The sequence below is a fragment of the Venturia canescens genome, chromosome 3 (genome assembly GCF_019457755.1).
Source record: "Venturia canescens isolate UGA chromosome 3, ASM1945775v1, whole genome shotgun sequence".
Classification (NCBI taxonomy): Eukaryota; Metazoa; Arthropoda; class Insecta; order Hymenoptera; family Ichneumonidae; genus Venturia; species Venturia canescens.
Window position 1 is genome coordinate 4013368 of NC_057423.1, and position 19695 is coordinate 4033062.

Here is a 19695-nt window from a genome sequence, read left to right on the forward strand (position 1 = left end):
TTTACTCTTTTTTTTATCACCTTTATCCTAATACAGCGCTTATTTTTTCCTTCCAAAAGAATCTGTACACGTGCGCGATAATCACCGTTTATTGTGGCCACTCAAATGAATCAGAAAACAAAATAGTCGAAGGGGTTTCTCCCTCGTATTCTCGCCTTCTATTCGAAAATTCGAGCCTGATATTGAGATCGTCAAACTTTCATAACCCACTCGATGCAAAAAACTTTTTTATTCGAATCAGCTCAAAATGAGTCGGCACTAAATGAACAAAATCTCGGTAAAAATGAATTTGGAAGGACTCGTTTGACCTAGAATTCTTATCAGAAAGCAGGAATTCGTTGGTGATTTTGACAACTCACTAGAAGCATTGGATTCAACGAAGCACTCGTAGATCGGCGACTCCGAGGTCCTGGACGTGAGGAAATGAAAAAAAAACTTTGAATTCGAGAATATTTATCGTTTATTGCATAACGATTAATAATAATAAAATTAATAATAGTAATAATAATAATAAAAATACAGAATCGAATATATCTATATATCAAATGCATCAGGGAAAAAACGATTGCAAGCACCATTGACAAAGGAAAATTGGTTAGGCTGATTTTATATGTACAATATCATCATAATGACTGGCCAATTAAATAGACAGATATATAATCAATAATCACAAGGAGACGTAGCGAGCGACTACTCAATTTTTCCAAAGTTTCCTTTTGTCCGTGTTGTTTTTGTTTTTCTTATCAATACTAAAAACCTTTTCGTTTCTATTCTATTTACAGAGAAACTGGGAAACTGTTTTTTTTCTTCGCACTTAACATTAACTAGGTACATTATTAGTTGTGTGCAGAATTTGCTCGATATGTGGATTGTGCGGTATATAAATATTCATATATACGTACTACATAACAATTAAGGCGACCAAAGGCAATCAACATTAAGGCACTGTGCATATGAACATACGTCAAGAATGATCGACGTCACTGGGTCGAGTTTTTGTCGACGAAATCAACAATTTGATGCCTCGATGATTTTTCATTCGTTTTTGCTTTTTTTACATATTTTTTTTTTATTTTTTTTTTTTTTCAGGCGGAAGCAGCGTTTGAGGCGGTTGAATTGAAACTTCGACGACATCATCCACGGAACGTTGGGAAACGGTGAATTTCCTCTCAGTGCATTCTTCCACAGACCTGGGAATCAATTCCACCGAGATAAGGGTAACCGCTCTTCGCTTCGCTCGGACTGTGAGGCGTCACGTGGTGACCCATTCCCGATGGAGATATCCCGGATCCCCCACCCTGGACCATGCACGCACTCATGTTCGATCCCGTCGGACTCGAACTTCCTCCCAATCCACCGAGACTCAAGTTGCTCGAGGAAAGGTTCGAGCCCAGATTCGTTCCTCCGTAATGCGATGCGTTGAAAAGCCTGAAATCATGGAAAGAGACGGGACCAAATTAGACTCTCTGGTATTTCTTATCCGGACATCGATTGCTGAGAATTTTTCATCCTTTTTGCGATGTAAATTATTCGTTTCTTTGAAATCCAGCTCAAGATTCTCGTAGAAAAAAATAAACGAACTTTGATCTTATGAGAAAGTTTTCGCAATATTTATTCCCGCTCATTAAACTTTTATTGAGTTAGTTTATCAAGAAGAAAGCAACTGCTCTCAATTACTGAAACTGGAAAAATATGATTGGCAATGATTTTCTAAAAAAAGCAAAATTTCTCAATGTTTTGCCTTCTGTCAAAGCCAAAGAATAACTTTTCCCCTACAAACTGAACAACCAAAAATTTCGATTTTTTTCTGACCGGAAAAGCTCTGGCAACACTACGAATGCTCCCGAAATTTCGAAGCGGCTTCACCGGAGTGGCATAAATTGGCGGGCGTTTTTAATCTTGAAAATAAAGTGAGAAAATAAAAGTGAGAAGGGAGAAAATGGGCAAACATTTGAAAGCAACCGCGCCGGGGCTATTGGACGGGGACATTTCGCTCATTTTACGTAGCAATAATAATCAAAGCGATTTTTTGCTCGTGGACTAGGCCGCTCGTTTGCAAGTCGATACCACCCGCGCATATATAGTGCACGTCAATAGATCTCGAGCCGCTTTGGTTCTCGAGTATGCGCGTATATATTCCTACGCCCAAAGGGTCTATATGCATTTCGCTTGTACGGGTGCCCCGTTGCAGTCGGCACGGAAATCGGTTAAGGCGTGTCGGACACCCCCTTCTCAACACGCTCCTCGGGAGCGCGCCGTAGACCCTTTGACCATTCTAAAGAGGGAAGGAAAGAGAGAAAAAGCCACGGCGTGGAACAGTTAAGAGCTCTAAATCGTAACGTGCTGCTGTTGCTGCCCTTTGACTGGTTCCCTCGGCCTCTCATAGCCTCACTAACTCTGGCTTGTGCATAGTGAACGTGAACTATTTCGAGCCAAAATTATCGTGGTCGTTACTAAAAATTCGAAAACACTTTTTTTTCCTGATCAGCAAATTGTATTTTCACTTTTCCGATTGATCGTTTGGAGTCGCATGGAAAATCGATCTTTTTTGCAGATAACGATTCTTCGTTCAATGCTACTACGAAACTTGTCAGAATGGTTTTTCGAACTTTACGATTGTAATGGAATTTTGATGGGTTTCGTTTAAATGTTAATGAGTTGTGTGAATTTCAAATAGATGGAAAAACATTCTTTTTGTGTAATGAATTAAGGGGGAAACAAGAGCTTGAGCGCAAAACTTGTTTTATATTAATAATATTCGAGTTACATCATTCAATTTTATCCTCTCAAAATTTGAACGCGAAAACTTATCGCTATCGTCGCATCGTAGAGTTTTTCTTTAAATTGTTGACTTCTTTTATTAACAATTTACTGCAAATTTTTCTGTAAAATTCGTTTTTTTAATGGGCGCCATTTTTTTCTAATTAATATTTTCAAAATTTCTACGATGCTGAGATAGCTATACTATTCTAATTTAATAATCTTTTTGAATGTTTTATTTCAGGTGCTTTTTTTGAGACGCCATTTTGCGACCGCTCCTCTCCTTAATAAAATGTACTAAAAATAAATTAAAAATTCCTCGTATACTTCATAACTTCAATAATTAATACACAAAATTTCAAATAATTTGATGGAGCCGTTTTTTGAAAAAAAAATCTCAAAAAATACCTCATTTTTCAGCCTCTCACACTGATATTCTCCCTCAAAACAATAGAAAGTAAAGCGATCGACTTTATCGAATTTTGAGGCAACATGAAAAAAATTTTGCTCCTTTTCAATTAACCGTCACTGATGATATCGATAATCATAAAAATTCCATAGAAGAATTACTTAGAGAGCCTTTTTTTTCGTTGAAACTGTAGCATGGGTGGGGACAGCAAGCAAAGTGAAGATCCAGTGTGGCCCCGGGGTGCTGGATGGGATTATTAGCCGGTAGCGTTTCATTACGGGGCCAGCAGCTACATAATTGCGGACCACACCGATCTTGTGATCTCTACGGGGCCCCACCATGTGCTCAGCTTGTCCAGCATCGCTGCTTCTTCTCCCTTTCCGATCGTGCAACATTGCCTTACTTTTCCACAACCTTACATCCCGAGAAAGTTTCTCTTTTTTTCAACTCACTTCTTTACTTTTTAGCAACTACTATCGACTTTCAAGGCGAGAGTGTGAACCGGAGCTGAGGATTTTCGAAGGTTTTCGTTCCTTCTTGGCCTCAGTCATCATTGCTCGTCTCACTTTTTCAACCGATTATCATCGTCCCTGTCAAGTATACATTTTTTCTCTATGCAAACGTTTCAGTCAGAAAATTCTGAAGCAATTAACCGCAATTAAATGGAATGCTCCGTTCAGTTCATTCAGGCACAGAAATAGTCAAAATTTTTTTAAAAAGTTAGCAAAAATGAGATTGAGTATAAACGAACTAAAGCAACCAAAAGAACAGTTTTTTAAACCCGTAGCCACCACACTTCGACTTTTCAAAACTTTTCATTTCATCCACGAATGCACGGAATTAATCTTACAACGAGACTTTTCGGGGGCAACAATTCCCCAGTAATCGATTACAGTCATCAAAAAAATTGAGAAATAAAGTTTTGTTACAGAAAAATGGCCAAATTGAAGAAAGGAATTTTGAAGTTCTAAACACTTGAAATTTTCCTGGTGTCGTGTCTGCGCGTTAAGCTCGAGAAATATCCAAGTTCCAGTGAGAATATTGGTGAGTTGCATAATTAGTGTAACCAGCCAAAAACTCGTAGGTCTTGAGGTAAAACATCAGAATTCCGAATGCCCTGGGCTCGACTGCATCGCATCATTTTTCCTTTGGTCATTTTCGCCCATAAATACTCCATGCCAATGAAATAAGCTCTCCGTAATGGAAAACTGATAATTTCAAGACAATTGCGGAGTTAACAGTTAGTGTAATAAGCCTGTCAATTTAATCGTGTGCTCGAGGAACATACGCGTTATGTAATAACCACAGATACGCCCGAGCCGCAACGTATCTATGGGTGTGCGAGAATCATTCTTGCAATTTTGAACGAGCCAAGAGGTAATGCACTCTGCGAGGCCGTACGAAGAGCGATGCCGAAGCCCCATGGGGGGTCTTTCTATGTTCCCCGATATATTTCCCCTCCCCTCCGCCGCTTTTTCTCCTTCGTGCCTTTTTCTATCTTTTTCTCTTGCTCTTTGTACGTTCCCTTTCGAGAACGGGTTTTTATAATTCTCGCCCCCGGGAGGTTCGCCGAGAAAATGAATTTGCGGCGACGAGGATACGCAACGACTTAATTAGCGGGTGGCTCTCTTGGCATTGCACTATTCCATTTATAACTGCCGTGCATACGATCTCTTTTTTCCCTTCTACTTTTTACCGACAAATAACGTATGTTTGTCGATTGATTTATTCGATTCGCATCGGATTAAATGGGGGAGAGTTTCGATGAATTGACGCGCAGTATTCGGACGTTTGTTTCGTTGTTCTAAAAGGCGAGAAAGGCATCGACGGATCTCACCGTCGTTTTCGGCTCTTTAGAATTCTATGGGAAGGTCAAATTTTTCCAGTTTTTGAATCGATCCAAAAGTTATTGAGAAAATTTTTTTGATCGCGTTGCACTCGATTTTGAAGATTCACAGCGTTTCTCGCGCTCAATTTTGCGAGGAAAAGGACGAGGATCAACTCACCCGTAGTTATCCGGAGTTGCGCGTGGCCATTGTTGCTGAGCAGCGTAATAATTGTCACTCGCGTAATTGTAGTGTTGCGGATAAGCCGTGGTCGTCGCGGCAGCGGCAGCCGAAACTCCCGTCTGACCGTAACTTTGGTAGCTTTCAGTGGCGGCGCTGCTGTAATGCTGATTCGGGAAGGTCTGAAGGCTGAACGCGTTCAGTTGCTGGCTGTTCAATTGCTTTCGCAGCCTCGCACGTCTGTTGCTGAACCACACTTGAACTCTGGCTTCGGTCAATTTAGTTCTGCAACGAGAGAAGAAAACGAAATGAAAATGAAAAACGTTCGCGAAGCTTCACGAAAGAATTTTCGCTCTTATTTTCCTCCATTGTTTTCTCAGCTCGAACCTACTTTTGTGCTAATTCTTCTCTGGTATAGACGTCCGGATACTGCGTGCTTTGGAAAGCAGCTTCTAATTGTTCCAATTGTTCGCCCGTGAAGGTCGTACGACTCCGGCGTTGTTTCCTCTTGAGGGCGTATCCGGGCTCGCTGTCGGTGTCCGACTCGTCACCACCGCTTCCAACGCTGCCTCCTGCAGGTCAAAAAAACATTCGAGCTTCAGCGCCGAAGGTAAAACTAATAAAAGAGCTTTCAACATCGCGTACAATGAATTCGAACGCTTTGCTGGTGGCCTCCGAAGCATAGTGACCGGCAGAACGATGAAAAACTTCCGGAATCGCAAGAAATCCGGACGGAAAGCGGCCTCAAGACTCGTCGCAAAAATACCGATCCCAACATTTCAACACGAAAATCCACCGAATCTCGATAAATTCAGCTTCTCACCGACGAATTATGCCTCGATAAACCCCAGCCTCGCTAACGAAACGAAAGCGATGTACAAAAAAATTAAAATAATACACGTTGAACGAGCGTTTAGTCGATCCCGTCGCCAGCGACGAAGTCACCGGGTCACGAGGTTCGTACGAGGTCATAAAAATATGCACACGACTAATCGGTTTCCCGGCGTAATGGATGGTGTCGGCCCATCATCCCGGCCGGATGTGTGATCGAGAAAATGGCATAAAATGGAGATCGAGTGTTCGAAAGCCTTCGAGTTCGCTCTGAAGGTTCTTACAATTGGTTCGATCCCACAACCGTGCAGTTGTCGTCCCCACAGACGGATTCTTTGAGCTCCTAATCCGCGCATATCTATATACGTTAATGGATAAAGAGAAAGAGAGCCGTTGGAGAATTGAAGTCGTGGAGGTTCGAAGGGAAGGAGGAGAGCACGTGCTAGACGTCAGATACCGGTGAGATAGGAAGCGAACAAGAGATACGAAGAAGGGAGAAGGAGAGATAAAAGAGAGATGGAGCGAGTGCCCGCCCACAGTTCACACGCCCGAGTCTGCAACCCACCATTAAATCCCTCGTGATTACAGCTGTGCACCGAACTAACCTATACTAAACTAAAACACCGGAGAAATTAGGGTCCCGCTGTGGCTCGCTCTCGCCAACAGGAATTAAGTTCTTTGACATGTCCTGTCCCCTTGCTCCTTCCACTCGATACAAACCAACTTCTTCTCCTCGCTTCAGCCTCCCGCTTTTTATCTCTCTATACATCGGCTAACTGCAGTAGGCATACTCCTTTCAAACTTCTTCTTCGATTAGTTTATTTTTCGCTACCTTCGGTTCGTGCTTCCAGCGAAACGAGACTCGATTGAGACAAGTCGGGGGATGCAACGGAATTGGGACTCAACATTCTTTTGAGGTTACGAAACGACTGGGTTCTGAGAATATTTTGAACGTCGGAGGACAATTATTTGACGAAATGACTGAGGATTAGGACTCTTCAGAATTTACAATATTTTTGTTCGCTTTAATCTATGATGAAAACTACACTATTTGGATGCTTTCGATTTCATTGAGTCTAACGGAATCGCCGTTCGGTATTTAAGGGCGCGAACGCACTGGAAGCTCCCATGAGCTCTTTTCGGTTAAGGTAGTTCATGCGCGAAACGATTTTCTTAAGAAAGTCTTGAAATTTACTCGGAGTTTCGATGCGTAACCGACTCACGCGCATATCAAATTTTAAATGGTTCGTCTTATTCGTTGAGATAAACGTGTTTAAATATGAAGAAAAATACACAAGGTTATAAAGACTGTGCGTTAAAAATCGTTTATCTTTCCATATAGCGAATGAACGCTTCTTACGAGGTTTATTATGAAAAAGTGCACAATAATAATGAAGTACATAACGAAGGTCTAGGAAAAAATTCGAGACGATTGTCTTACTAGTGATATTAAGTTTAAGATTGAACGAAATTGGTAATCAGCACTCGTATAACCTCACATTATGTCGGCATTTTGTTTCTTCTTGGCTTGGCCCATTCCTGTCACAGCTTTCTGTCTTTTTACTAAGGAGGGTGGATCACGATATCAAAATAATCAGAATTTGATCAAATTTCGTGATAAAATTCTTCGGCATCAAGTACACAAATACTATTTTTTTCAATTTTTTTTACCACATGGTTATCGCATAATTGAGCGTTAAATCGAAGTTCTTATGCACGAGATGTATAACTGTATATATGTAAACTCTATGCTTACACAGGTGAACTTTGGTGTTCAATTACTCGAGAGCTATGTGGTAGAAAAATCTAAAAAAATTTATATTGTTTTATATATTTTTAAAGAATACATTCACCAAATTTTATGAAATTCTTAATATTTTTAACATTGGTTTAGCATGGCAACATTGTATCGTCGCGATCCACCCTCCTTAACACTTTTTTCTTGATCCCTTTCCCTAGTGTTTTCCCTTTGCACTCTCTAAAGCGATTTTTTCCATAAAAAACTTTAGTATTTTAGCCAGGGACGAATGAAATTTTGGGTTCAGTCAGTGGTGGATCCCCGTTCAATGAATGGCTTGTCATTTCATTCGCCAAAAAATAAGTTGAAAAAATGTATTTAAAACTTTGAATGAATAACTAAGACGTTAATTTAGCGTGATAATATCTTTAATTAGAAAGTAAAAATCGAGCCAATTTAGACACCCATAAAGTACGGTTCTACGAGCATGATCTACCTTAATCCGGCGATCTCAATAATTGAATGAACCTGGTGTGCGCAAGGATTACTTGTACCCACAAAGAAGGATGTTTATTCAGCAATAGATCGAAGTCAAATTGAGGGTATGAATCAATACCGGAAAGGTAAGAAAAAGCGATTTTACAGTAGTATTGTAAACACAAAGGGAGGCAATATCACGGAGAAATGAAAGGTGAAATATTATCGAGAAGAAATGCGGCGTTGCTGCTCGCGTTTGTCGGTTGAACCGCGAGATTAAAGGCCGGCGAGGCCGCTTCTTGCAAAGTCGTAAATCCTCGCGATCCACAGCTTCCCGAAGAGTTCGAGAGCAATACGCCGAATGATTTTCGCTTCTTTCTTCATTCACCGGATGCGCATATACATGTACAATGTAAATTTTTACGGATAAATCGTGCAAAATATTTTTATACGTTGCTCGAAGATTGCCAGTGAAACTTTTCCTTTTCTCGTAATCCACCGTAATCGCCATATTTGTTTTCATCCTCATTCCCCACATTTTCCCGAAAACGCTCGACCGAGTTCGAGCAACGATCGAGTCTTGAGCCGACTCCGCCGGTAATCGGTTTCTAGGACTGGAGATAAACCACCTGAGAGCACAATAAAACTGCTCCCGCACGAGCAGTATCGCAGCGCGGAGAGATCCACAAAACTAATAACAACTTTCTGCAAATACAAAGAAAAACAATCCCCCCCCCCCAATGATCCCGGAATTTTCCATTTATTTATCGAAATCCATAGACGCCTCTTTTGCTATTCCTTCAAATGAGAGCCTCGTCCTCAAACCACTTTTCCCCATAGCCCACAGTGCTTTGTGCTCGTGAAGTTATCGCCGTGAACCGCAAGACCGCTGGAGCCGCGCAACCTTCTCCACGGACCGCGTCTCCCCTCGGGAATCGAATTCGCTGAACGACTTGCGTCTAAATCAACAAACGGGGCATGCGTACGACCGTGCGCGCAGCAGAGGAACACACGCTCGTAGAATTTAAAGTGAGAATAAGATCGAAGATTCGCTCGAGGATCGAAGCGCACGCTCAACTCATACAGTATAAATATATCCGCACTTAAAAGACGCTTGGTTCAAAAGAGAAATAAGAAGATCGGTAAAGACTCGAGATCTCACTGAGCGCGCTCCGAGCCTGGCGGTTCGCTAGATTAGAGGCAACACCGGGGCACGCTGCAGGAGGAGCTGCACCAGGTTTAAGAGAGAGACCACACGCCGCGGTATTGCCCAGGCGCACGCTCGCCACCCTCGACACTTCTATATATCTATACACCTCGACACTCGCCTATAGATATCGAGTTCGAGGGTATATACACCTGTAAATAGCCCAGGTGCTTTTTTCTCCGGTTCTATCCAGACGGAAGATATTTCCCATGCGTTCAAATTACCGCAAATTTCGAACTCTTTCCTCCCAACAATCCAGGAAACAGTAAATCGTCAGGGAGCTTTACCAATTTTCCGACTGTAGCCTTGATTTTTAGTGGCCTATTTGTACCAGGGTTTGTACTGATGAGACTCAAACATTCTCGAAGCGAGCATTAAAGTCTGCGATTGAATTCAGCTCCTTCCCTTTCACTGGGTTTTCCCCTTAAATTGCTTCCGTACCAAAACATTCTTAGATTGAAGACTCGTCAAAAAATCGGAGAAAAAGTCGCTGAAAACGACGTAAATTTCACGATTCTTCAAAAATATTCTCCAATGGACTGTGAACCAGATACCTGATTCGCGACGAACGATAAACTCGCTTGCTCGTACATCTCTATACGTTTTTATCCATAAAATGCGAAGATGTAGAAAAAGTCATAAAAATATGCGCCCGTTCATACTTCATCGACGATTGCCTCGTACGAGAGCATTACTACATACATTAAGGACTCTAATCAAATTGGAATCTTCCACACGTTGGCTGACCGAAAGATAATAAACCGCCGGACGCACGTCCACGCGCTCCACGGGGAGCCCAATATATTTCATCGCGGCTGCGAACTATCGCACACCTTCCCGTGTCATGTAATAAATAAAAAAGAGAGATTCCCTTGAAGCAGGCCGCTTCACTCGAGCCTTAACATTTTTATTTCTATATACATTTACGAAGACGCGTGCTTGGATGTGTGTTGGGTATACGATCAACGTGAAATACGCCGAAGTTCCAAAACTTTTGTATTCGTTCGAAAAATGATTAGAATCGAGTCAAAGAGCTTGCCGATTAACTCGATTTTTCCCTCCGCACTGCGAGCCGGGGCTATCGATTTCGTAACGCCAGTGAATCAGTCCCTCCTTCGAATACAATATATCAAGGCTTTTTGCTACTAATTTCGTAGGAGACGAGAATTACTACGAAAATTAGATGCTCCCTTCGTTCGGACATTATTTTATTTATTAATAGACTTACCGAGAATTCCATCGATCGAATGGTTGCGTCGCGGGTCGTCGCAGCCCCGGGTCTGACTGTTGCTCGGGCCCCGGAGAAGTCTCGATATGCTCGATGCTGAAGGCGCCGATGATTTGTCGCAGACACCGTCCTGCTGGCAAAACCGCGTTGGACCAGTTAGTAAACGAATGAAAAAATGGGTTTTCTACTCGGTTATTGGAAGGCAAGACTTTTGGTGGCGAATTGAAAGGGTAATTGTGGTTTGGAAATTGTTGAAAATGAATGAGCAAAGTTGAACGATCGAAGGGAAATTGGTTGACCAACGGACCTGCAGTAATTTCTTCCTTATTTCCCAGGTGAAAATCCCGGGATTCTGTCTCTTGAGTTTCTCGATTCTGGCCTCGACCTCAGGAGTCGCGACCCTTGGTTTACTGCCTCCGATAACCCCGGGTCTTATCGAGCCGGTTTCTTGATAGCGATTCAATATTTTGGAGACACAACCGTGAGAGACCCTCAGTTGTCGGGATATGACGCAAGGTCTGACACCGGATGCAGCCAACTCGACGATCTGTCGTCGCGTATGGTTGGGCAGTGGTCGTCCGTTGATGAAGACCCCGCCGAGTTGGTTGAGGCGCCCTTGTCCTGTAATGGGAAAGCTTTGATTAGCGACACTGGGAATGAGCCGGAGGATTGTGCGATTGGGAGCGAGCTTATTGCTCGTTCCGCGCAAAAAAGCCTCAAACCAAGTTCATTTCTTCAAGCGAGTCAATTTCAAATTGCACGAAAAGCAAACGAACTGAATATTTGCTTGAGCATTGAAACTTATGACGCTAGACGAAGTAGTAGAAAAGCAATAAAGTCGTAGCGAAGGAACGAAGAGAGAGAGAGAGAGAGAGAGAGAGACGAAGAGAAATGGTGCACGAGCGAGTTTGCTTTGGCACGCAAGGTGCCGCGAGGAAAAACGCGACTCATCCTAATTACCGTTAATGAGCCCCTCTTAATTAACTTAATTATAATTACGAAGTCAAACAAACGTCGTATACGAGCGTGGACGTCGTGCACGGGAGGGAAAGAGAGAGAGAGAGAGAGAGAGAGCCGGTCAAGTGACGGTGGCGGGTCGGCGTTGGTTAGAGTGCAACTCCCGTGAAAGGGAAGTGTACTTCATGCCCGGAGAAAAGAGAGCTCGTTCTCTTTCCTCTTTATTCTCTTTTTTCTTTCATTTTCGTTGAAGAAAGAAGAAACTTTGCGTGCACGAGACGGACGGCCGCTCGGATGGATGGGCTGGCCATCATATGGGAAAGAACATCGCGCATACGAAGGGCCCGCGCGCGGTCCGAGCAGAAGTTACGGCCGGTTTTTTTCTACGAGCAGTAAACTCTCTTTGGCTCTCTCTGTACTTTGACTACACTAATATCCGCGCCTAATACTACCCAACAAACGCGATGCCATGCCGATGCTTTTTCCTCCTTCCTCCACCCCGTAACGCAATATTCCATCATTCCTTGGACTAAAGCTCTTAAACGACCTTAAAACGTGTCTTAAGCATTTCTGAAGCGGTTCCCGAGAACAGGAGGGACAATGAGAGTCGTTGGAAGGCACTAATACCACGTTTACTCGTATTTACATAATCCCATACGCGTCTCTCGCTCTCCCTCTGATCTCAGACCGCCTGCTCCTCACGAACGAGAAATGAAGAAACTAAATAGAAGGGACACAAAAAACACACGATTTTCTACTTTCGAGTGCGCAGCAGCCGCGGTTCCTTCATTTTTCCTCCTCCAAATAACGAATCTCGATAAAACCATGCGCTTTCCACGTGAAATCAGTACCAAACAAAAGCCAAATATTTATCATTATATAGTAAACAAGGAAGTTTAATTGAAATGAAAAACCGAAAAACAGACACACCATTCGGTACAACAAAGCTCGTTCATCCGTCAATTATTCCCATTCCCTTTTCTCTCTCTCTCTCTCTCTTTCTCTCTCTTTGATATTCTCCAATGGCGCACGAAGCCAGAGAAGCAAAATGGAAAATCGAGCAATGATTCAACTTTAACGATGTACGTGGTATAATTGAAAGCGATAAGACACACGAAAGGAGAGCCATTGTTGCCTCGGCAAATGGTGGAAAAATGGCGCGTGCGTCGTTCCTTTATTAGAGGCGTGCTGTGTGTGGCTCCAACCAGGAAAAGTACGTGCACGTTGCCACACACAAAGAGTGCACTTGTGTGCAATTAAACGTACAATGAAAAAGGCATGCAACGCTGCCTCGATTACCGAGTCCATGTACCCATATACGTAACGACCTGACAATTTAAATGGCGTGTTAATGCCAGTCTCGCGCCACACTTTTATTCGTCTTCGCGAGAGATAAGGAAGCCAAGATTGCAGTCAAGAAGATTGGGCTAAAGTTCTCCTTGGAGGAACTTTCCAAAGATCGGCCGGCTCGCAGCATATTCATATTAATTTATGCTCAAGGCCAAAAAAGCCTCCCAGGTCATCCCGCTTTTTCTCGTGCACCGCGGCGCAGCTGATCGAGCGATACGATAGCTCGATTTACCCCATCGACAAGAAGCAATTCGCTATAAAAATTGTTATTATTATGCACCCTTTTCTCTCTCTTTCGGCCCTGCCCCCTCCCTTTTCGCTCCTCTCTCTCCCTCCCACGAGCACGATCCTCCAGGAAAATTTGAGCTAATGCACCCCATATTCAGATTTGCCTGATAACGATCCCTCTACGATTTCATCGGTCTGGTACTTTTTATGAAAATTAATACGGATTCGAAGGCACAAGAGACGCGGGGCGGTGCGGACACGCGCGTACGTATCATAGTTACGTATAATCTCAGCTGCGCACATGTCCGATCACGTTGGACACACACAAACGCAATGTTTATGTATGGGTGCAGGCGCGCGTGCTCGCAATACGAGGAGAAAAACACGAGTGAGGGCGCGAGGAGCTCCAGACCTTCGAAAAATCGTACACAATACATGCACGTTAATACATACAGAGTTTGTACGAAGCTCTCGGACACCTCGCAGGTATGACGTCAGTCAGGCCGCGGGGCCCGCCGGGATTACAGGTAAGATCAAAAGGCGCCGACCGACGCCGCTGCACACACTTGGTGAACGCGCGAGACCTCTCCGGCTCTGCGAGCCTCTCCGCAGTGTACCTCGTACGCGTTTCGCTCGCTTCTCTCGCTCTCGTCTACAGCTATATATACGCGGACTAGCTCTTGCGGACTCACGGGCAAAAGAAGAGAGGAAAAGACGAAGCAGGGGGAGAAAAGATGAGCCAGAACTCACGCTTTGCTCCGGGGACCCCGGTGCGGACCAAAGCCAAATGGCCTTCTATACGCTCGCGAGCATCGTCCTAACCTTTGGGCGAAACAGCTTCGTATTTCAATATATGTACGTTCATCGTATATTATACCGTTGGATTTCTCTACAAATCGCGAGGCAAACCTCTAATTCAATAATCTGTATCAATATTACTGAAGTTATGATCAACACGCGGGGGTATTGTTTCCTATCGCGGATTCCTTCTCGCATCAACATTTTTGTGTCAACCGATTTCTGAGTGGCTCTCGAACAAAGAATGCAGCCAAAATTCCATTTCCGGGCTCCTACCTTCGGGATGCTGTCGCTTCTTTGAGTGCACTCAAAGAAAAAAATTGTTTATTCGATTGCAATTGATGCTGTTGGAAGAGTTTTCTTCATTTAACTGCAATGTTTTCGGAGAGAATCTACAGTTGGATCTAAGATTATTTTATTCCCCATTTCGTTGCTCCAATGCCTTGTTATCTCGGTGTACGTGTTTGCCATTATTTTCTACAGTTTATGGGTTGCATACAAACTTTACGAATGACGATAAAAAAGTTGAAGAAAACACGTTTTTCGGGCCTGCAGGAATGAATGGCAGGATTGATTGAAACTGGAAAGAGGCGTCTCCGCATTCGACTCATTTGAGAAAAAAAGCATAAAAGTCTCTCGAGATTATGTTAAATTGCGACTCAGATCATCGCTGTAAAAGCCTGCTAATTACTTTCAGCTTCGTTTTCTATTGCAATTAATCTTACGAGCGGATCGACAGGATTGACGTAGACTTTGGTACAGAGAGACAAAGTCTCATGCGCTGGAGTTGGAAATTCTAGATCCGTTTGTGCCTCGCAACGAGTGTGTAACTGCATAAAAACATTATAATAAGCCTCTAACTTTTGCGCACCGGTACTCAAAGTATCCCATAACACACGATGCGAGAGCTGACCACGTAAATATGTGTACGGATTTATGAACATAACTCAATACATCCAGTCGTTTTATTGCTCGACAGCGAGAGTTGGACGATAAAACATATTTATTCCCGCAACGTGAGCTAATGGCGGAGCGATAATATGTCATTGGTATTATCAACTAATTAAGGTGTTATCGATGGTGTTTTAGCGGGAGGTTTTAACTCAAAATCGCAGTGACATCATTCGTCTGTGCGAGTAGCGGGCCCTTATTTCTGCATCTTAAACTTCTTTCTCCAGTTATCGTCGTGAATATGCGTGAAAGGTAAAAAAAACAAGAGTTGGAACATGGGCAGAGGTAAAGAGGGGAGGGGGGGGGGGGGCGATGCTTGACGATCGGTGCACGCAAACACGAGACAGAAGCTCCGCGTGTTTGCCTGCTCGTCCATCCATTAAATAACTCAACGCTCGTACTACTTACGTATGTAATTATGGGTTTTCTCGCGCGTACGCGAAATTACACCACACACGGCAAGGCGGTTTAACTTACAAGCGTCGAAAAAGTGTCCTGGTACGTACGTACGCTGCGCAAGGAGCTCCGGGAGCTCGATTTCTTCCTTAAAAATAATATACTCGATGGAATAGCTTCTATGCTGTAAAATTTGATGATTGTATGAGCTATTCCAACGTAATAAAATATGGACCACTCGTACAATAAGAGAGAATGTAGAAAAATTTAATAAATATGCGAGAAGGTGAAAGATGCGAGGATCGCAGCAGACGCACGCTACTCCGGAAAGTGAGATGCGCACCGTGCATTAAAATGAGCCAAGAAAATAATTTAGAGCATGAATTATTGATTACGGGCAATTGATTTTGAGCGATCACGTTAATACCCATGATCGAGGCGATATGTGACGCGGTATGATGAAGCCCCCTTAAACACGATCTGATTTTGCTTCTCTCTCACCCTCTCCGTTTTTTTCTTTCCCCATTGCGAGTACTCTTCCATCCGCACATGCGTTGGCCCGAGCTTCGTAGCCTCGAGTGCATCTTCGTATGGCTCGGGTACTTACGTGCGAGTTTTCAAGCCGCTGCGCCAGGGTAGCCGAGATAATATAGTACGCGGAATACGATGTTCTCTTGGCAGCCGAATCTTTTCCAGTTAATCAATCAGCCCGAGAAATCGTCGCACCCAATATAGCGACAACGGCAAATTATGACAGATGTCCGAAAACCGGTAGCCCGAAAGGTGCTTTTACCGCGTGGGGAGGGATCGAGAGAGTTTTGGAGGAATTTATTTTCCGTTATGATCGAAAGGAGCGATCGATTTGACGAGCAGGATTCTTCAACGATCTATCAATTGGTCGTTAAGCCGCGACGACTCCAATTTCATTTATTCGATTCGTTCGATTGTGAGCTCGCTCATCCTTTCGAACGGATCGCCAATGATGGATCTTCCTCTTTCGTAAATGTGTCTGTTCTCCTCAAAGGGAATTGCCGGCAGAGAAACAATGGAGAGTTCGGTAGGAAGCCAGGCCCATTCGAACCGGTCGCTTACCGATCTTCTTCGTCTCCCAGCATCTCCAATGTAAAAGGTCCCCGTGCGGCTCGCGTAATGGGACGCTCGATGTGCCGCATCGAGCAAGAACTATTCAGCATCTTCCCTATCGAGTGGCCCCATGTACCTTGGATTACTTATGTACTCGTGCGGATACATGGATCATGAGAGAATCCAACACAACCGTATTCGCTCTGTGTCTCGATGCTGGAACACTCGCTCGTACATGTGTGTCGATACGAATACAGATATAAAGGAAGTGTAACCTCCGCGGTCTCTCTCTCTGCAAAGGCTTCAATCAACCAGCGCCGTCGCCCGGGGCCGATCCGATATCAGACATTAGAGCTGTGCCCCGCGCACGTCGGAAACTCGTCGGGACTCTGATCCACCGCCGCCCACCAACGCACCGGTATAAATATATTAAGGCCCTATGCATATATAGGAGAGAGTCCGATCCGTAAGAGCGTACCTGCTGCTCGCCTCGATCTTTTCTCATGCTCGCTTCCTAGCCCGACCTCATTCGCGTTTCCCGTATACTTCAATGTCGATGGTGCAGCAAGCCTCGAACAGCTACTTCGTGGCGTGAGTATCTCAATGATAACAGTCATTTGGGAGTTCATTTGTTAAGTGAATCTTGATAGCAGTCACGGATGCGTCGACTATGAATTTCAATTGTCGAATAAAACAAAGGCTAATGCCTGTGTCATTCACCGTTCGTCGATTGGAAAATAATCGATTATTTAGTGCTCGTTATTGATGGGTTTTGAAGTCATAAATGCGCAGATGGAAACTCGTCATCTTCGACTCCACTCGGCACGTGAGGCTGCAGCGATTTGAGGGTTGCTCGTGAATTCGAGGGTGGAGGTTCGAAACATTGCGAGGAGCGTTCACTCCGGAGTTTGCTCTTGACACTGCATTTATGACGGGCCATAATGGCTTTACTGGGGGGCATATATATCATAATCTAATGACGTCCGCGAAGGGAACCTCGACTCGAATCTGTCCAGGCTCGCACTGCAAGGTCCGCTGCATTGCCTGGCTCGTTGGAAGGGTGCGGACCAGTTGGCTACGAGCAATAAAACCTGGCACGCAAGATTCGTTGATGACTGGAATACGCGGAAGAATCACTTCTCGAAGGCTAATCGACCATGAACGTCCTGGTATTTGGTTATTTCGTGAATTCGTTACGCCACGAGCCGTCGGTTGTATTTCTCATGTATAGCGACGGTTGTGCGCGCTGCTGTCCTCGGGAAACGCGAGCTTAATGATTTATGAAGGCACCCGCATACCGCGCAACTCCGAATTAGACAATCAGTGTACTTTCGACAAATTAGGGAACGAGGAATCGAGCCTTTGTTTCGCAGGCTTCAGGGATATGATGGGGACTCGGGTGAGAAATTATTGACAGATTACCGAAAGGCTCACCTTGGTAGGGGTATCCAGTGAAGTAAGGAGCCATGTTGAGTGTGCTGACAGCCATCGGGATCGCTCGGCCGCTGTCGATTCTCTTAATAACTTGTTTTCACTCCGTCCGTCACCCTGTTGACGGCGAAACAGACTTACGGTAGTCCGCAGGCAACGACGAATGTCGAGTAACACTTGGTCATACGAAAACAAGTAGAAACACTGTGCAGTAACACCGAAACGAAGCCTTGAACTCCCGAACCGAGGGAGATTAAGGTTAATGATGAAAAATTGAAAAGAAACGCGATCGAATCGAAGAGCCTGTGACAAACAAGGCGCCAACGGTCTTAGATTTCTCTTGGAATGGTGATAAACGAGGACCTCTTATGCTCTCGGGGTCTCGACTCCAACTGTCGAGCAACCTCCAGAAGTGGCAACACTCCGGCGGTTATGCTCTGTCCTGTTCTGCTGCTGCTGCTGCTGTTCGCTGTAACATCCGTGACCGAGGGCCACCGGCGCGTTTGAAGCCAAAGCCACGGCTTACACGGAGCACGCGGCCTATGAGACTTGGAATACACGAGGTGCAATAGAGAAAAGAGACCAAGACAGGCTCCGCCTTCTTCGGGCTCGAACTCCCGAGAAAGTCGTCGTGGCAACCGACCATCCTTCGGAGCAACGGAACCTGCATTGGTCGACTTCTTGGTGGGGCATCTTGTTCCATTAGAGGTGGCCACTCTTCGGACTCCGCCTGCGGAACCGCAGCGAGTACGGGCCTGAGATACATCTTCGCCTACGCTTGCACTCGCGCTCCTTCTTCCTTCTGCTTTTCTACCTGCTCATGGGGATGCCCACGCCTGAGTTGGGCTTGAGCACTTTTATGTTCCGGCTTTTCTGACGCACTTCGAGAACCTGGCTAATATCGATTACGCTTTGGGCTAATTATTGTTGTATTTTCATTGGTTTCTACTGAGACAAAACGTGCGAATGCACCGTCATTCGGGCCTGAGTTTCTCGACGTCGAACCCCAGGAAGTACGTGCTCAAGTGAAAGCAAATAGAGCTAGGAAAAAGCGCTTCGATATTCAGTCGTTGAGCAATCAATTTTCAAAATGGAATTTCCGCTATCGCTGAACATTCTATATTTCTTCCGAAATATTTTCCAGAGTAGAGGGCTCGTTAGGTTTTCGAGATTCCCATACACGCGGAGGCTCCCTGGAGCGACCGACACAGAGGCTTCCTAACGCGCGTATAATCACTCGTCACGGCACCGCCGAACGTGCCATCACTTTCCCCATGCTGGGCACGCATCACCGGAGAGTCTTCCGAGCTTCAGCTTATCCGACCACGGGGACGCTGATGACTCGTTGGGATGAGTATTGTAATTCAACGTGAGCCACAATAAACGCGAGTAAGTGCAAGCTACACCGCACTGCGGATCGGATCCACGCTTCGGACTTCGTTGTCCGGGTTTCGGGAATTATCGAACCCTCGTATTCGCGATGTATGAGAGACCAGCGATGACGATTTTCCCGTTCGATAACTCATAAAAAATATATTTTCAGGAGTCAAGTTAAGTTTCAACGAAAAGTCTGCGTTCATAGCTTCACCTGAACGCCAACGATTGAACCTCCACGTCTCATGTCCACTTGCCATTTTGTTTGTCGAATAAATTGAATAGTGGACTGTATTTTATTTTTGATTAATTGCTTTACTGGTTTGGGAGACACAATCCTTTGTAGAGGTCGCTTTCGTACAAAAGTGATACTAGAACCGTGTGCTTACAAGTAATTGTGTGGTGGAGACGAATTCGGAAAATGGGATTACAGATAAAATAATAAACAACGACGAACGGAGTCAAGAGGAG

At 44.4% G+C, this 19695-nt stretch overlaps 1 protein-coding gene across 2 annotated transcripts; it reads right to left on the reverse strand.

The window, feature by feature from the left end:
- Positions 1 to 529: 529 nt before the first annotated feature.
- LOC122407481 (protein gooseberry-like) lies at positions 530 to 18210 on the reverse strand. Of its 2 annotated transcripts, none has more exons than XM_043413724.1 (6): positions 17854 to 18210; positions 10964 to 11277; positions 10657 to 10786; positions 5567 to 5747; positions 5176 to 5460; positions 530 to 1428 (listed from the first exon to the last, which is right to left on the reverse strand). In XM_043413724.1, the coding sequence occupies exons 1-6, from the start codon at positions 17906 to 17908 to the stop codon at positions 1170 to 1172; spliced, it is 1224 nt and encodes a 407-aa protein (XP_043269659.1). In that variant the 5' UTR covers positions 17909 to 18210; the 3' UTR covers positions 530 to 1169. The 2 variants fall into 2 exon arrangements, with proteins under 2 accessions (XP_043269659.1, XP_043269658.1); XM_043413723.1 differs by having other exon boundaries at positions 10657 to 10789.
- Positions 18211 to 19695: the final 1485 nt, after the last annotated feature.